The sequence below is a fragment of the Asterias amurensis genome, chromosome 17 (genome assembly GCF_032118995.1).
Source record: "Asterias amurensis chromosome 17, ASM3211899v1".
NCBI classification, from domain to species: Eukaryota; Metazoa; Echinodermata; class Asteroidea; order Forcipulatida; family Asteriidae; genus Asterias; species Asterias amurensis.
The window spans coordinates 12,368,585-12,386,887 of NC_092664.1; the positions used below are offsets into that span (position 1 = coordinate 12,368,585).

The following is an 18,303-nucleotide window of genomic DNA, read 5'->3' on the forward strand; positions in this document are numbered from 1 at the left end:
ACAAAGGGTTAGTCCAGCAGATTTATCAATTTTCGGCCGAATATTGACAAAATCACAAGGGAAAAGTCCAGCAGATTTATCAAATTTCGACTAAAAACAGAAAGAAATCACAAGGGGTAAGTCCAGCGGTTTTATCAATTTTCACCCCAAAAAACGAAAACATCACAAGGGGTAAGTCCAACAGATTTATAAATTTTCTGCAAAAAATCGAAAAAATCACGAGGGGTAAGTCCAGCAGATTTTTAAATTTTCGACAAAAAAATCACAAGTGGTAAAATCAAGCAGATTTACCAGTTTTCGGCCAAAAATCGAAAAATCACAAGGGGCAAGTCAAGCAGGTTTATCAATTTTCGGCAAAAATATAAAAAATCACAAGGGGGTAAGTCCAGCAGATTTAACAATTTTCGGCCGAAAATCGAAAATATCAAAAGGGGTAAGTCCAGCAGATTTATCAATTTTTGGAAAAAAATCGAAAAAATCACAAGGGGTAAAGTCCAGCAGATTTTTAAATTTTCGACAAAAAAATCACAAGTGGTATAATCAAGCAGATTTACCATTTTTCGGCCAAAAATCGAAAAATCACAAGGGGCAAGTCAAGCAGGTTTATCAATTTTCGGCAAAAATATAAAAAATCACAAGGGGGTAAGTCCAGCAGATTTAACAATTTTCGGCCGAAAATCGAAAATATCAAAAGGGGTAAGTCCAGCAGATTTATCAATTTTTGGAAAAAAATCGAAAAAATCACAAGGGGTAAAGTCCAGCAGATTTATCAATTTTTGGCAAAAAATCACAAGGGGTAAGTCGACCAGCAGATTTATCAATTTTCTGCAAAAAATCACAAGGGGGTAAGTCCAGCGGATTTAACAATTTTCAGCCGAAAATCGAAAATATCAAAAGGGGTAAGTCAAGCAGATTTATCAATTTTTGGCAAAAAATCGAAAAAATCACAAGGGGTAAAGTCCAGCAGATTTATCAATTTTTGGCGAAAAAATCACAAGGGGTAAGTCCAGCAGATTTATCAATTTTTGGCGAAAAAATCACAAGGGGTAAGTCCAGCAGATTTATCAATTTTCTGCAAAAAAATCGAAAAAATCACAAGGGGTAAGTCCAGCAGATTTATCAATTTTTTAGCAAAAAATCGAAAAAATCACAAGTGGTAAGTCAAGCAGATTTATCAACTTTCGCAAAAAAATCGAAAAATCACAAGGGGCAAGTCAAGCAGATTTTTAAATTTTCGACAAAAAAATCACAAGTGGTAAAATCAAGCAGATTTACCAATTTTCGGCCAAAAATCGAAAAATCACAAGGGGCAAGTCAAGCAGGTTTATCAATTTTCGGCAAAAATATAAAAAATCACAAGGGGGTAAGTCCAGCAGATTTAACAATTTTCGGCCGAAAATCGAAAATATCAAAAGGGGTAAGTCCAGCAGATTTATCAATTTTTGGAAAAAAATCGAAAAAATCACAAGGGGTAAAGTCCAGCAGATTTATCAATTTTTGGCAAAAAATCACAAGGGGTAAGTCGACCAGCAGATTTATCAATTTTCTGCAAAAAATCACAAGGGGGTAAGTCCAGCGGATTTAACAATTTTCAGCCGAAAATCGAAAATATCAAAAGGGGTAAGTCAAGCAGATTTATCAATTTTTGGCAAAAAATCGAAAAAATCACAAGGGGTAAAGTCCAGCAGATTTATCAATTTTCTGCAAAAAAATCAAAAAAATCACAGAAGGAAGTCCAGCAGATTTATCAATTTTTTAGCAAAAAATCGAAAAAATCACAAGTGGTAAGTCAAGCAGATTTATCAATTTTCGCAAAAAATCGAAAAATCACAAGGGGCAAGTCAAGCAGGTTTATCAATTTTCGGCAAAAATATAAAAAATCACAAAGGGGTAAGTCCAGCAGATTTAACAATTTTCGGCCGAAAATCGAAAAAATCAAAAGGGGTAAGTCCAGCAGATTTATCAATTTTTGGCAAAAAAGCTCAAGCAGATTTATCAATTTTCTGCAAAAAATCGAAAAAATCACAAGGGGTAAGTCCAGCAGATTTATCAATTTTCTGCAAAAAAATCGAAAAAATCACAAGGGGTAAGTCCAGCAGATTTATCAATTTTTTAGCAAAAAATCGAAAAAATCACAAGTGGTAAGTCAAGCAGATTTATCAATTTTCGCAAAAAATCGAAAAATCACAAGGGGCAAGTCAAGCAGGTTTATCAATTTTCGGCAAAAATATAAAAAATCACAAAGGGGTAAGTCCAGCAGATTTAACAATTTTCGGCCGAAAATCGAAAAAATCAAAAGGGGTAAGTCCAGCAGATTTATCAATTTTTGGCAAAAAAGCTCAAGCAGATTTATCAATTTTCTGCAAAAAATCGAAAAAATCACAAGGGGTAAGTCCAGCAGATTTATCAATTTTTGGCAAAAAAGCTCAAGCAGATTTATCAATTTTCTGCAAAAAATCGAAAAAATCACAAGTGGTAAGTCAAGCAGATTTACCAATTTTCGGCCAAAAATCGAAAAATCACAAGGGGCAAGTCAAGCAGGTTTATCAATTTTCGGCAAAAATATAAAAAATCACAAAGGGGTAAGTCCAGCAGATTTAACAATTTTCGGCCGAAAATCGAAAAAATCAAAAGGGGTAAGTCAGCAGATTTATCAATTTTTGGCAAAAAAGCTCAAGCAGATTTATAAATTTTCGGCCAAAAATCGAAGAAATCACAAGCTTGCAGACATCAATTTTCGGCCAAAAATAAAAAAAATCACAAAGGGTTAGTCCAGCAGATTTATCAATTTTCGGCCGAATATTGACAAAATCACAAGGGGTAAGTCCAGCAGATTTGTCAATTTTCGGCCAAAAATTAAAAAAATCACATTTATCAATTTTCACCCACAAAATGAAAACATCACAAAGGGTAAGTCCAGCAGATTTATCAAATCACAAAGGGTTAGTCCGACAGATTTCTTAATTTTCGGCCGAAAATTGAAAAAATCACAAGGGGTAAGTCCATCAGATTAAAAAAAAAAATTGCAAAAAAATCGAAAAAACAAAAAGGGTAAGTCCATCAGATTTTTTAATATTCAGCCAAAAATTGAAAAAAATCACAAGGGGGTAAGTCAAGCAGATTTAACAATTTCCGGCAAAAAAATCGAAAAAATCACAAGGGGTAAGTCCAGCAGATTTATCAATTTCTGGCAAAAAAATAAACAAAACACAAAGGGTAAGTCCAGCAGATTTATAAGTTTTCGGCCAAAAAACGAAAAAAAATCACAAGGGGTAAGTCCAGCAGGTTTATTAAATTTCGGCAAAAATCTATAAAAATCACAAAGGGTTAGTCCAGCGGATTTATCAAGTTTCGACCAAAAATCAAAAAAATCACAAAGGGGTAGTCCAGCGGTTTTAATAATTTAAAAAAAAAAAAACGAAAACATGACTATTAAAAGGGGTAAGTCCAGCAGAGTTATCAATTTTCGGCTGAAAATTGAAAAAATAAGAAGGGGTAAGTCCAGCAGATATATCAATTTTCGGCCAAAAATCACAAGGGGTAAGTCCAGCAGATTTATCAATTTTCGTCAAAAATTGAACAAATCACAAACGGTTAGTCCAAGCAGATTTATCAATTTTCGGCTGAAAATTGAAAAAATCAGAAAAGGGTTAGTCCAGCAGATTCATCAGTTTTCGGGCTATGATTAAAAAAAAACACAAAGGGTTAGTCCGGCAGATTTATTAATTTTCGGCCAAAAATCGAAAAAATCACAAGGTGCAAGTCCAGCAGGTTTATCAATTTTCGTCAAATAATTGAAAAAATCACAAAGGGTTAGTCCAGCAGATTTATCAATTTTTGGGCCGAATATTGAAAAATCACAAGGGGCAAGTCCAGCAGAATTATCAATTTTCGAACAAAAATCGAAACAATCACAAAGGGTTAGTCCAGCAGATTTATCAGTTTTCGTTGAAAAAAGTTGAAAACAAAACACAAGCAGATTTATCATTTTTCGACCAAGAAATTAAAAAATCACAACGGGTAAGTCCAGCAGTGTCGGCCAAAAATCGAAAAAATCACAAAGGGGTAAGTCCAACAGCTTTATCAGTTTTCGGCAAAAATTAATAAAAATCACAAGTGGTAAAGTTCAGCAGATTTATTAGTTTTCGGCCAAAAATCGAAAAAGCAGATTTATAAATTTTTGGCAAAAAATTACAAAAATCACAAGGCTAAGTCCAAAAGATAAAACATCTATTTTGGGCCCAAAATCGAAAATAAATCACGTTCATACAATGTTTGGACTTCAAACCATTCCCAACTGGGTTCTTTTAGAATGGGGACATAACATGTCAGTCTCTTGGTTGACGTTGTCACGACGACCTTGGTTAAAGAAAAGTGTGCTGACAACAAGTGACGTCAGATCTTTGGGTGCTTTCGTCACTTTCAATCTCTTTCTTCCTACAGCTTCTGGCGACAATGCCAGCTTGCATTGCTTATATTCAACTTCACACACCGTCGTCTTCAAAGTTACCCCGCATGCGCCAATGGACGCTAGTGATTGGTCTGTTTCGAGTGACGTTTGCAACATACTACGCAGGGCGCCATTTTGATAGTTCTCCCAGAGTCGATCCAAGCCGTTTAGACTCGTACACCGACAGACGAACTGGATGCACTTTAGTCTGGCCTCGTCGACAAACACGCCTTTCAGTTTCTCCAATTGATCGACAGCGGTGTCGAGCTCTGTTTGTGAGTCGTCGACGAGACTTCTAAAGAACGGGTCTCGGAGCCCCGTCAAGAGATTCTCAAATGGGTCCCGTTTGACGTTCTCAGCCTCGTCAGTGCTATCGTCGTCGTCATCAATTCCGCTTGTGCGATGAATTGAACACTTGCATTTTATTTTACGGGGTCTATTTGTGGTTGTTTCTGCGTTCATAAAAGTTGCATTTTTCTCGCTGATTTGGGGCAGAACTGGTTGAACTTCTGCTCTTGCGTCCGGTTTAGGAATCCTGTCCATTTGTAGAGTTGATTCTTTCTGAGGCATCAGGATTTTCTGTATATCCACCTCAATTGTTAGTTTGCCTGTAATCGAGGAACAGTGAAGTTTATGATAGATGAGCCTTTAACATGTGTGGTTGGTTTATTGTTTCAAACGCACAATATCGTGGTCCAACCACTTAGTCTGCAATGAATGCAAAACTACTATGACACAAAACTGAGTCAGGCCCATGAATCCCGGAATCTTGGTCAAATCTGACCCGGTGATGTTTTATACTATTATAAACACTCACCGTGTTTCTTTGGAGGTGCTGAAACGGCTCTCTTCCATCGAGACTCCTTATTTCTCACTGATGGTGCACAGGAAGATGCAGTGCCTTAGAAAAAGACAAACAGACAACAAAAGTTATCCCTGTCAGTTTATGTAACCGTATTGACACAGTGCCAAAATCGCAGTTTACGCAAAACTTGCAAACTACGCAAAAAATGTGAGCAACTTCATAACCTTGATCAACATTTGTTGTCGTCATATTGTCTTGTTTGAAGGAACGAGCGGGATTGATTAATTTGGAAGCGACGCTGAGAATCAAACTTCGACAATCAACACCCGTCCTATATTCATTCTCATAGTACGATTAAGACGGTCCGACATTGCAGCAGCAAATTGTGGCAAATAATTGGGTGACACGTGAAGCGTTTTTCACAATTAATGAGACATTTTGTTGGGTGGGAGGATTATTTACAAGTTAAAAATTATGGGTATATTTTCAATGTTTCAATCGTTTGGATCTTGGGGGAAAAATACATTTTCCTTTATAACCCCTACAATGATACTTCGTATTTTCCAATGTGCATTTAAAACAGGCAAATTACACTAGTGGGATTCGACACGATGTATACCACTAGACGACCTAGCTCGCCCGTGGGCTTAAGGCAGTTCGAAGCATTTTGCAGCGGGTATCGCAACGACTTCGTAAGTCTTAGTAGAAGGGAAATTACAAAGGGGAAGCGAATTGGGACCTGTGAGAAAAAGAGAGCTACGACTATGGATGTTGCTAAGGGTGTTGCTAGGGGTCGTCAAATCTCAACACAAGATGACGCGGATATCTAGCCGTAGCTGTAACTGTCAAGTCGGACGCAGCCTTTTTGGGGAAAAATGTTGGAGTTGCGAATAAAGGAAGACCGTACGACTTACCTGACCGCCAGAGCCCTTTTGCCGCCGTTGAATCTCGTTCATGTACGGGCAGAGGTAGACCTCTGATCTGCACCGCGGAGGACAAGAAGCTGCGGGTCACTGGTCTTCGTGGTGTCAATCGGGGATGGTCTATTCTGGGTCTCAAGTTGGGGGATGTTGTGGCGGGACGAGTTGTCTCTTCTGTGACAAACAGAAAAACAAACTAATTTCTTAGTGATATCGGTACGGTCAAAGAGGTCCATGTAATGGGGCAGGGGTATATATTGAGTGGTAAGCCTTTCATAATACAAACTGTAAGCGTGAAACGATCCTAGTAAGTCATCAGAAAGATATTTGATGAAGGGTCATCACAGGTTTTTTTCCCCAAATGAAAGATAAAATAAAAAAAATTTAAATTATTTTTTCTTTACATAAAGTTAAACAAAAAAAATTAAAACTACGACCACCTTATAATTGTCATATTATGGGGGGGGGGGGGTTGAACTTTGCAAAATCTCACGCTTAGCTGGCCTCTGGACATGGCATCTCTGGAATTGTGTATGGTTGAGTATATTCCCGTTGACTTGTGTATGGTTGTGTAGTGTACCATTGACTTGTGTATGGTTGTGTACTTTCCATTGACTTGTGTATGGTTGTATAGTTTCCCATTGACTTGTGTATGGTTGTGTAGTTTCCCATTGACTTGTGTATGGTTGTGTCGTTTCTCATTGACTTGTGTATGGTTGTGTAGTTTCCCATTGACTTGTGTATGGTTGTGTAGTTTCCCATTGACTTGTGTATGGTTGTATAGTTTCCCATTGACTTGTGTATGGTTGTGTAGTTTCCCATTGACTTGTGTATGGTTGTGTAGTTTCCCATTGGCCTGTGTATGGTTGTGTAGTTTCCCATTGACATGTGTATGGTTGTATTAAGTGTCCTACTGACTTGTGTATGGTTGTGTAGTTTCCCATTGACTTTTGTATGGTTGTATAGTTTCCCATTGACTGGTGTATGGTTGTGTAGTTTCCCATTGGCCTGTGTATGGTTGTGTAGTTTCCCATTGACATGTGTATGGTTGTATTAAGTGTCCTACTGACTTAGTGAATGGTTGTGCAGTTTCCCAATGACTTGTGTATGGTTGTGTAGTTTCCCAATGACTTGTGCGTGGTTGTTAGTGTACCATTGACTTGTGCATGGTTGTGTACTTTCCCATTGACTTGTGTATGGTTGTGTAGTTTACCATTGGCTTGTATGGTTGTGTAGTTTCCCATTGACTTGGTATGGTTGTGTAGTTTCCCATTGACATGTGTATGGTTGTATTAAGTGTCCTACTGACTTGTGTATGGTTGTGTAGTTTCCCATTGACTTGCGTATGGTTGTGTAGTTTCCCATTGACTTGTGTATTGTTGTGTAGTTTCCCATTGACTTGTGTATGGTTGTGTAGTTCCCATTGACATGTGTATGGTTGTGAAGTGTCCATTGACTTGTGTATGGTTGTGTAGTTTCCCATTGACATGCGTATGGTTGTAATAAGTGTACCATTGACTTGTGTATGATTGTGTAGTTTCCCATGGACATGTGTATGGTTGTGTAGTTTCCCATTGACTTGTGTATTGTTGTGTAGTTTCCCATTGACTTGTGTATGGTTGTGTAGTTCCCATTGACTTGTGTATGGTTGTGTAGTTTCCCATTGACTTGTGTATGGTTGTATTAAGTGTCCTACTGACTTAGTGAATGGTTGTGCAGTTTCCCAATGACTTGTGTATGGTTGTGTAGTTTCCCAATGACTTGTGCATGGTTGTTAGTGTACCATTGACTTGTGCATGGTTGTGTACTTTCCCATTGACTTGTGTATGGTTGTATTAAGTGTCCTACTGACTTGTGTATGGTTGTGTAGTTTCCCATTGACTTGCGTAATGGTTGTGTAGTTTCCCATTGACTTGTGTATTGTTGTGTAGTTTCCCATTGACTTGTGTATGGTTGTGTAGTTCCCATTGACATGTGTATGGTTGTGTAGTTTCCCTTTGACTTGTGTATGGTTGTGTCAATTCCCATTGACATGTGTATAGTTGTGAAGTGTCCTTTGACTTGTGTATGGTTGTTTAGTTTCCAATTGACATGTGTATGGTTGTGTCGTTTCCCATTGACTTGTGTATGGTTGTGTAGTTTCCCATTGACTTGTGTATGGTTGTGTAGTTTCCCATTGACTTGTGTATGGTTGTGTAGTTTCCCATTGACATGTGTATGGTTGTGTAGTTTTCCATTTACATGTGTATGGTTGTGTAGTTTCCCATTGACATGTGTATGGTTGTGTAGTTTCCCATTGACTTGTTTATAGTTGTGTCAATTCCCATTGACTTGTGTATAGTTGTGAAGTGTCCATTGACTTGTGTATGGTTGTATAGTTTCCCATTGACATGTGTATGGTTGTATTAATTGTCCCATTGACTTGTGTATGGTTGTGTAGTTTCCCATTGACTTGTGTATAAAACAATAATAATAATAATAATAATAATAATAATAATAATAATAATAATAATAATAATAATAATAATAATAATAATAATAATAATAATAATAATAATAATAATAATAATAATAATAATAATAATAATAATAATAATAATAATAATAATAATAATAATAATAATAATAATAATAATAAGACTGGTAATGCGCACATATCCACCCTGCTGGGTGTTCAAGGCGCAGTAAAACCAAAAACTAAACATAAACAAAACACAACACAAAGAAAAACAGACACAACAAAATTAGTCATTGAAAACCTGTGGCATAAGATAAGTTTTGAGAAGAGACTTGAATTTTGCGGTACACACACAAGATAGAAGATTAAGTGGTAGAGAGTTCCAGATGCGTGGCGCGGCTGAAGAAAATGACCCGTCACGCCATGAGTGTCGAGACTTGGGTTCAATGAGGAGAAGCATGGAACTTGATCGAAGATTCCTTGATGGAGTGTAAACTTGAAGCAGTTCAGAAATATAGTGGGGAGCCTTGCCATTAAGAGCATGTGGACAATGAGCATCAGCTTGAAGATGATTCGTTGAGAGATAGGGAGCCAATGTAAATGTTTCAGAATGGGGGTGATAGAACAGGATTGTGTATGGTTGTGTAGTTTCCCAATGACTTGTGTATGGTTGTGTAGTTTCCCATTGACTTGTGTATGGTTGTGTAGTTTCCCATTGGCTTGGGTATGGTTGTGTAGTTTCCAAGTGACTTGGTATGGTTGTGTAGTTTCCCATTGACATGTGTATGGTTGTATTAAGTGTCCTACTGACTTGTGTATGGTTGTGTAGTTTCCCATTGACTTGTGTATGGTTGTGTAGTTTCCCATTGACTTGTGTATGGTTGTGTAGTTTCCCATTGACTTGTGTATGGTTGTGTAGTTTCCCATTGGCCTGTGTATGGTTGTGTAGTTTCCCATTGACATGTGTATGGTTGTATTAAGTGTCCTACTGACTTGTGTATGGTTGTGTAGTTTCCCATTGACTTGTGTATGGTTGTGTCAATTCCCATTGACATGTGTATAGTTGTGAAGTGTCCTTTGACTTGTGTATGGGTGTTTAGTTTCCAATTGACATGTGTATGGTTGTGTCAATTCCCATTGACTTGTGTATGGTTGTGAAGTGTCCATTGACTTGTGTATGGTTGTGTAGTTTCCCATTGACATGCGTATGGTTGTAATAAGTGTACCATTGACTTGTGTATGATTGTGTAGTTTCCCATGGACATGTGTATGGTTGTGTAGTTTCCCATTGACTTGTGTATTGTTGTGTAGTTTCCCATTGACTTGTGTATGGTTGTGTAGTTCCCATTGACTTTTGTATGGTTGTATAGTTTCCCATTGACTTGTGTATGGTTGTATTAAGTGTCCTACTGACTTAGTGAATGGTTGTGCAGTTTCCCAATGACTTGTGTATGGTTGTGTAGTTTCCCAATGACTTGTGCATGGTTGTTAGTGTACCATTGACTTGTGCATGGTTGTGTACTTTCCCATTGACTTGTGTATGGTTGTGTAGTTTCCCATTGGCTTGTGTATGGTTGTGTAGTTTCCCATTGACTTGGTATGGTTGTGTAGTTTCCCATTGACATGTGTATGGTTGTATTAAGTGTCCTACTGACTTGTGTATGGTTGTGTAGTTTCCCATTGACTTGCGTATGGTTGTGTAGTTTCCCATTGACTTGTGTATTGTTGTGTAGTTTCCCATTGACTTGTGTATGGTTGTGTAGTTCCCATTGACATGTGTATGGTTGTGTAGTTTTCCATTGACTGGTGTATGGTTGTGTAGTTTCCCACTGACATGTGTATGGTTGTGTAGTTTCCCATTGACTTGTGTATGGTTGTGTCAATTCCCATTGACATGTGTATAGTTGTGAAGTGTCCTTTGACTTGTGTATGGGTGTTTAGTTTCCAATTGACATGTGTATGGTTGTGTCAATTCCCATTGACTTGTGTATGGTTGTGAAGTGTCCATTGACTTGTGTATGGTTGTGTAGTTTCCCATTGACATGCGTATGGTTGTATTAAGTGTCCTACTGACTTGTGTATGGTTGTGTAGTTTCCCACTGACTTGTGTATGGTTGTGTAGTGTACCATTGACTTGTGCATGGTTGTGTAGTGTACCATTGACTTGTGCATGGTTGTGTACTTTCCCATTGACTTGTGTATGGATGTGTAGTTTCCCAATGGCTTGTGTATGGTTGTGTAGTTTCCCATTGACATGTGTATGGTTGTGTAGTTTCCCATTGACATGTGTATGGTTGTATTAAGTGTCCTACTGACTTGTGTAGGTTGTTTAGTTTCCCATTGACATGTGTATGGTTGTATTAAGTGTCCTACTGACTTGTGTATGGTTGTGTAGTTTCCCATTGACTTGTGTATGGTTGTGTAGTTTCCCATTGACTGGTGCATGGTTGTGTAGTTTCCCATTGACATGTGTATGGTTGTGTAGTTTCCCATTGACTTGTGTATGGTTGTGTCAATTCCCATTGACTTGTGTATGGTTGTGAAGTGTCCATTGACTTGTGTATGGTTGTGTAGTTTCCCATTGACATGCGTATGGTTGTTATAAGTGTACCATTGACTTGTGTATGATTGTGTAGTTTCCCATGGACATGTGTATGGTTGTGTAGTTTCCCATTGACTTGTGTATGGTTGTGTCAATTCCCAGTGACTTGTGCATGGTTTGAAGTGTCCATTGACTTGTGTTTGGTTGTGTAGTTTCCCATTGACATGTGTATGGTTGTATTAAGTGTCCCATTGACTTGTGTATAATTGTGTAGTTTCCCGTTGACATGTGTATGGTTGTGTAGTTTCCCATTGACTTGTGTATAAAATAATAATAATAATATTAATGATAATAATAATAATAAGACTTGTAATGCGCACATATCCACCCTGCTGGGTGTTCAAGGCGCGGTAAAACCAAAAACTAAACATAAACAAAACACAACACAAAGAAAAACAGACACAACAAAATTAGTCATTGAAAACCTGTGGCATGAGATAAGTTTTGAGAAGAGACTTGAATTTTGCGGTACACACACAAGATAGAAGATTAAGTGGTAGAGAGTTCCAGATGCGTGGCGCGGCTGAAGAAAATGACCCGTCACGCCATGAGTGTCGAGACTTGGGTTCAATGAGGAGAAGCATGGAACTTGATCGAAGATTCCTTGATGGAGTGTAAACTTGAAGCAGTTCAGAAATATAGTGGGGAGCCTTGCCATTAAGAGCATGTGGACAATGAGCATCAGCTTGAAGATGATTCGTTGAGAGATAGGGAGCCAGTGTAAATGTTTCAGAATGGGGGTGATAGAACAGGATTGTGTATGGTTGTGTAGTTTCCCAATGACTTGTGTATGGTTGTGTAGTTTCCCATTGACTTGTGTATGGTTGTGTAGTTTCCCATTGGCTTGTGTATGGTTGTGTAGTTTCCCAGTGACTGGGTATGGTAGTGTAGTTTCCCATTGACATGTGTATGGTTGTATTAAGTGCCCTACTGACTTGTGTATGGTTGTGTAGTTTCCCATTGACTTGTGTATGGTTGTGTAGTTTCCCATTGACTTGTGTATGGTTGTGTAGTTTCCCATTGACATGTGTATGGTTGTCTTAAGTGTCCTACTGACTTGTGTATGGTTGTGTAGTTTCCCATTGACTTTTGTATGGTTGTATAGTTTCCCATTGACTTGTGTATGGTTGTGTAGTTTCCCATTGACTTGTGTATGGTTGTATTAAGTGTCCTACTGACTTAGTGAATGGTTGTGCAGTTTCCCAATGACTTGTGTATGGTTGTGTAGTTTCCCAATGACTTGTGCATGGTTGATAGTGTACCATTGACTTGTGCATGGTTGTGTACTTTCCCATTGACTTGTGTATGGTTGTGTAGTTTCCCATTGGCTTGTGTATGGTTGTGTAGTTTCCCATTGACTTGGTATGGTTGTGTAGTTTCCCATTGACTAGTGTATGGTTGTATTAAGTGTCCTACTGACTTGTGTATGGTTGTGTAGTTTCCCATTGACTTGTGTATGGTTGTGTAGTTTCCCATTGACTTGTGTATTGTTGTGTAGTTTCCCATTGACTTGTGTATGGTTGTGTAGTTTCCCATTGACATGTGTATGGTTGTGTAGTTTCCCATTGACTGGTGCATGGTTCTGTAGTTTCCCATTGACATGTGTATGGTTGTGTCAATTCCCATTGACTTGTGTATGGTTGTGAAGTGTCCATTGACTTGTGTATGGTTGTGTAGTTTTCCATTGACATGCGTATGGTTGTAATAAGTGTACCATTGACTTGTGTATGATTGTGTAGTTTCCCATTGACATGTGTATGGTTGGTAGTTTCCCATTGACTTGTGTATGGTTGTGTCAATTCCCAGTGACTTGTGCATGGTTTGAAGTGTCCATTGACTTGTGTATGGTTGTGTAGTTTCCCATTGACTTGTGTATGGTTGTGTAGTTTCCCATTGACTTGTGTATGGTTGTGTAGTTTCCCATTGACTTGTGTATGGTTGTGTAGTTTCCCATGACATGTGTATAGTTGTGTAGTTTCCCATTGACATGTGTATGGTTGTATTAAGTGTCCTACTGACTTGTGTATGGTTGTGTAGTTTCCCATTGACTTGTGTATGGTTGTGTAGCTTCCCATTGACTTGTGTATGGTTGTGTAGTTTCCCATTGACTTGTGTATGGTTGTGTAGTTTCCCATGACATGTGTATAGTTGTGTAGTTTCCCATTGACATGTGTATGGTTGTATTAAGTGTCCTACTGACTTGTGTATGATTGTGTAGTTTCCCGTTGACATGTGTATGGTTGTGTAGTTTCCCATTGACTTGTGTATGGTTGTAATAAGTGTACCATTGACTTGTGTATGATTGTGTAGTTTCCCATGGACATGTGTATGGTTGTGTAGTTTCCCATTGACTTGTGTATGGTTGTGTCAATTCCCAGTGACTTGTGCATGGTTTGAAGTGTCCATTGACTTGTGTTTGGTTGTGTAGTTTCCCATTGACATGTGTATGGTTGTATTAAGTGTCCCATTGACTTGTGTATGATTGTGTAGTTTCCCGTTGACATGTGTATGGTTGTGTAGTTTCCCATTGACTTGTGTATAAAATAATAATAATAATAATAATAATATTAATGATAATAATAATAATAAGACTTGTAATGCGCACATATCCACCCTGCTGGGTGTTCAAGGCGCGATAAAACCAAAAACTAAACATAAACAAAACACAACACAAAGAAAAACAGACACGACAAAATTAGTCATTGAAAACCTGTGGCATGAGATAAGTTTTGAGAAGAGACTTGAATTTTGCGCTACACACACAAGATAGAAGATTAAGTGGTAGAGAGTTCCAGATGCGTGGCGCGGCTGAAGAAAATGACCCGTCACGCCATGAGTGTCGAGACTTGGGTTCAACGAGGAGAAGCATGGAACTTGATCGAAGATTCCTTGATGGAGTGTAAACTTGAAGCAGTTCAGAAATATATTGGGGAGCCTTGCCATTAAGAGCATGTGGACAATGAGCATCAGCTTGAAGATGATTCGTTGAGAGATAGGGAGCCAGTGTAAATGTTTAAGAATGGGGGTGATAGAACAGGATTGTGTATGGTTGTGTAGTTTCCCAATGACTTGTGTATGGTTGTGTAGTTTCCCATTGACTTGTGTATGGTTGTGTAGTTTCCCATTGACTTGTGTATGGTTGTGTAGTTTCCCAGTGACTTGGTATGGTAGTGTAGTTTCCCATTGACATGTGTATGGTTGTATTAAGTGTCCTACTGACTTGTGTATGGTTGTGTAGTTTCCCATTGACTTGTGTATGGTTGTGTAGTTTCCCATTGACTTGTGTATGGTTGTGTAGTTTCCCATTGACTTGTGTATGGTTGTGTCAATTCCCATTGGCCTGTGTATGGTTGTGTAGTTTCCCATTGACATGTGTATGGTTATATTAAGTGTCCTACTGACTTGTGTATGGTTGTGTAGTTTCCCATTGACTTTTGTATGGTTGTATAGTTTCCCATTGACTTGTGTATGGTTGTGTAGTTTCCCATTGACTTGTGTATGGTTGTATTAAGTGTCCTACTGACTTAGTGAATGGTTGTGCAGTTTCCCAATGACTTGTGTATGGTTGTGTAGTTTCGCAATGACTTGTGCATGGTTGATAGTGTACCATTGACTTGTGCATGGTTGTGTACTTTCCCATTGACTTGTGTATGGTTGTGTAGTTTCCCATTGGCTTGTGTATGGTTGTGTAGTTTCCCATTGACTTGGTATGGTTGTGTAGTTTCCCATTGACATGTGTATGGTTGTATTAAGTGTCCTACTGACTTGTGTATGGTTGTGTAGTTTCCCGTTGACTTGTGTATGGTTGTGTAATTTCCCATTTACTTGTGTATTGTTGTGTAGTTTCCCATTGACTTGTGTATGGTTGTGTAGTTTCCCATTGACATGTGTATGGTTGTGTAGTTTCCCATTGACTGGTGCATGGTTGTGTAGTTTCCCATTGACATGTGTATGGTTGTATTAAGTGTCCTACTGACTTGTGTAGGTTGTTTAGTTTCCCATTGACATGTGTATGGTTGTATTAAGTGTCCTACTGACTTGTGTATGGTTGTGTAGTTTCCCATTGACTTGTGTATGGTTGTGTAGTTTCCCATTGACTGGTGCATGGTTGTGTAGTTTCCCATTGACATGTGTATGGTTGTGTAGTTTCCCATTGACTTGTGTATGGTTGTGTCAATTCCCATTGACTTGTGTATGGTTGTGAAGTGTCCATTGACTTGTGTATGGTTGTGTAGTTTCCCATTGACATGCGTATGGTTGTTATAAGTGTACCATTGACTTGTGTATGATTGTGTAGTTTCCCATGGACATGTGTATGGTTGTGTAGTTTCCCATTGACTTGTGTATGGTTGTGTCAATTCCCAGTGACTTGTGCATGGTTTGAAGTGTCCATTGACTTGTGTTTGGTTGTGTAGTTTCCCATTGACATGTGTATGGTTGTATTAAGTGTCCCATTGACTTGTGTATAATTGTGTAGTTTCCCGTTGACATGTGTATGGTTGTGTAGTTTCCCATTGACTTGTGTATAAAATAATAATAATAATATTAATGATAATAATAATAATAAGACTTGTAATGCGCACATATCCACCCTGCTGGGTGTTCAAGGCGCGGTAAAACCAAAAACTAAACATAAACAAAACACAACACAAAGAAAAACAGACACAACAAAATTAGTCATTGAAAACCTGTGGCATGAGATAAGTTTTGAGAAGAGACTTGAATTTTGCCGTACACACACAAGATAGAAGATTAAGTGGTAGAGAGTTCCAGATGCGTGGCGCGGCTGAAGAAAATGACCCGTCACGCCATGAGTGTCGAGACTTGGGTTCAATGAGGAGAAGCATGGAACTTGATCGAAGATTCCTTGATGGAGTGTAAACTTGAAGCAGTTCAGAAATATAGTGGGGAGCCTTGCCATTAAGAGCATGTGGACAATGAGCATCAGCTTGAAGATGATTCGTTGAGAGATAGGGAGCCAGTGTAAATGTTTCAGAATGGGGGTGATAGAACAGGATTGTGTATGGTTGTGTAGTTTCCCAATGACTTGTGTATGGTTGTGTAGTTTCCCATTGACTTGTGTATGGTTGTGTAGTTTCCCATTGGCTTGTGTATGGTTGTGTAGTTTCCCAGTGACTGGGTATGGTAGTGTAGTTTCCCATTGACATGTGTATGGTTGTATTAAGTGCCCTACTGACTTGTGTATGGTTGTGTAGTTTCCCATTGACTTGTGTATGGTTGTGTAGTTTCCCATTGACTTGTGTATGGTTGTGTAGTTTCCCATTGACATGTGTATGGTTGTCTTAAGTGTCCTACTGACTTGTGTATGGTTGTGTAGTTTCCCATTGACTTTTGTATGGTTGTATAGTTTCCCATTGACTTGTGTATGGTTGTGTAGTTTCCCATTGACTTGTGTATGGTTGTATTAAGTGTCCTACTGACTTAGTGAATGGTTGTGCAGTTTCCCAATGACTTGTGTATGGTTGTGTAGTTTCCCAATGACTTGTGCATGGTTGATAGTGTACCATTGACTTGTGCATGGTTGTGTACTTTCCCATTGACTTGTGTATGGTTGTGTAGTTTCCCATTGGCTTGTGTATGGTTGTGTAGTTTCCCATTGACTTGGTATGGTTGTGTAGTTTCCCATTGACTAGTGTATGGTTGTATTAAGTGTCCTACTGACTTGTGTATGGTTGTGTAGTTTCCCATTGACTTGTGTATGGTTGTGTAGTTTCCCATTGACTTGTGTATTGTTGTGTAGTTTCCCATTGACTTGTGTATGGTTGTGTAGTTTCCCATTGACATGTGTATGGTTGTGTAGTTTCCCATTGACTGGTGCATGGTTCTGTAGTTTCCCATTGACATGTGTATGGTTGTGTCAATTCCCATTGACTTGTGTATGGTTGTGAAGTGTCCATTGACTTGTGTATGGTTGTGTAGTTTTCCATTGACATGCGTATGGTTGTAATAAGTGTACCATTGACTTGTGTATGATTGTGTAGTTTCCCATTGACATGTGTATGGTTGGTAGTTTCCCATTGACTTGTGTATGGTTGTGTCAATTCCCAGTGACTTGTGCATGGTTTGAAGTGTCCATTGACTTGTGTATGGTTGTGTAGTTTCCCATTGACTTGTGTATGGTTGTGTAGTTTCCCATTGACTTGTGTATGGTTGTGTAGTTTCCCATTGACTTGTGTATGGTTGTGTAGTTTCCCATGACATGTGTATAGTTGTGTAGTTTCCCATTGACATGTGTATGGTTGTATTAAGTGTCCTACTGACTTGTGTATGGTTGTGTAGTTTCCCATTGACTTGTGTATGGTTGTGTAGCTTCCCATTGACTTGTGTATGGTTGTGTAGTTTCCCATTGACTTGTGTATGGTTGTGTAGTTTCCCATGACATGTGTATAGTTGTGTAGTTTCCCATTGACATGTGTATGGTTGTATTAAGTGTCCTACTGACTTGTGTATGGTTGTGTAGTTTCCCATTGACATGCGTATGGTTGTAATAAGTGTACCATTGACTTGTGTATGATTGTGTAGTTTCCCATGGACATGTGTATGGTTGTGTAGTTTCCCATTGACTTGTGTATGGTTGTGTCAATTCCCAGTGACTTGTGCATGGTTTGAAGTGTCCATTGACTTGTGTTTGGTTGTGTAGTTTCCCATTGACATGTGTATGGTTGTATTAAGTGTCCCATTGACTTGTGTATGATTGTGTAGTTTCCCGTTGACATGTGTATGGTTGTGTAGTTTCCCATTGACTTGTGTATAAAATAATAATAATAATAATAATAATAATATTAATGATAATAATAATAATAAGACTTGTAATGCGCACATATCCACCCTGCTGGGTGTTCAAGGCGCGATAAAACCAAAAACTAAACATAAACAAAACACAACACAAAGAAAAACAGACACGACAAAATTAGTCATTGAAAACCTGTGGCATGAGATAAGTTTTGAGAAGAGACTTGAATTTTGCGCTACACACACAAGATAGAAGATTAAGTGGTAGAGAGTTCCAGATGCGTGGCGCGGCTGAAGAAAATGACCCGTCACGCC

At 38.5% G+C, this 18,303-nt stretch overlaps 1 protein-coding gene across 1 annotated transcript in view; it reads right to left on the reverse strand.

Moving 5' to 3' along the window:
- Positions 1-4,202: 4,202 nt before the first annotated feature.
- The window catches only part of LOC139950117 (uncharacterized), a 32,629-nt gene continuing 18,528 nt past the window's right edge, over positions 4,203-18,303 (reverse strand). The window contains exons 3-5 of the mRNA XM_071948743.1: positions 6,170-6,298; positions 5,268-5,351; positions 4,203-5,058 (exon numbers count right to left, since the gene is read on the reverse strand). Of these exons, the coding sequence (XP_071804844.1) occupies positions 4,283-5,058; positions 5,268-5,351; positions 6,170-6,298 (989 nt within the window). The 3' untranslated portion in view covers positions 4,203-4,282. The remainder of the gene's footprint in view (positions 5,059-5,267; positions 5,352-6,169; positions 6,299-18,303) is intronic.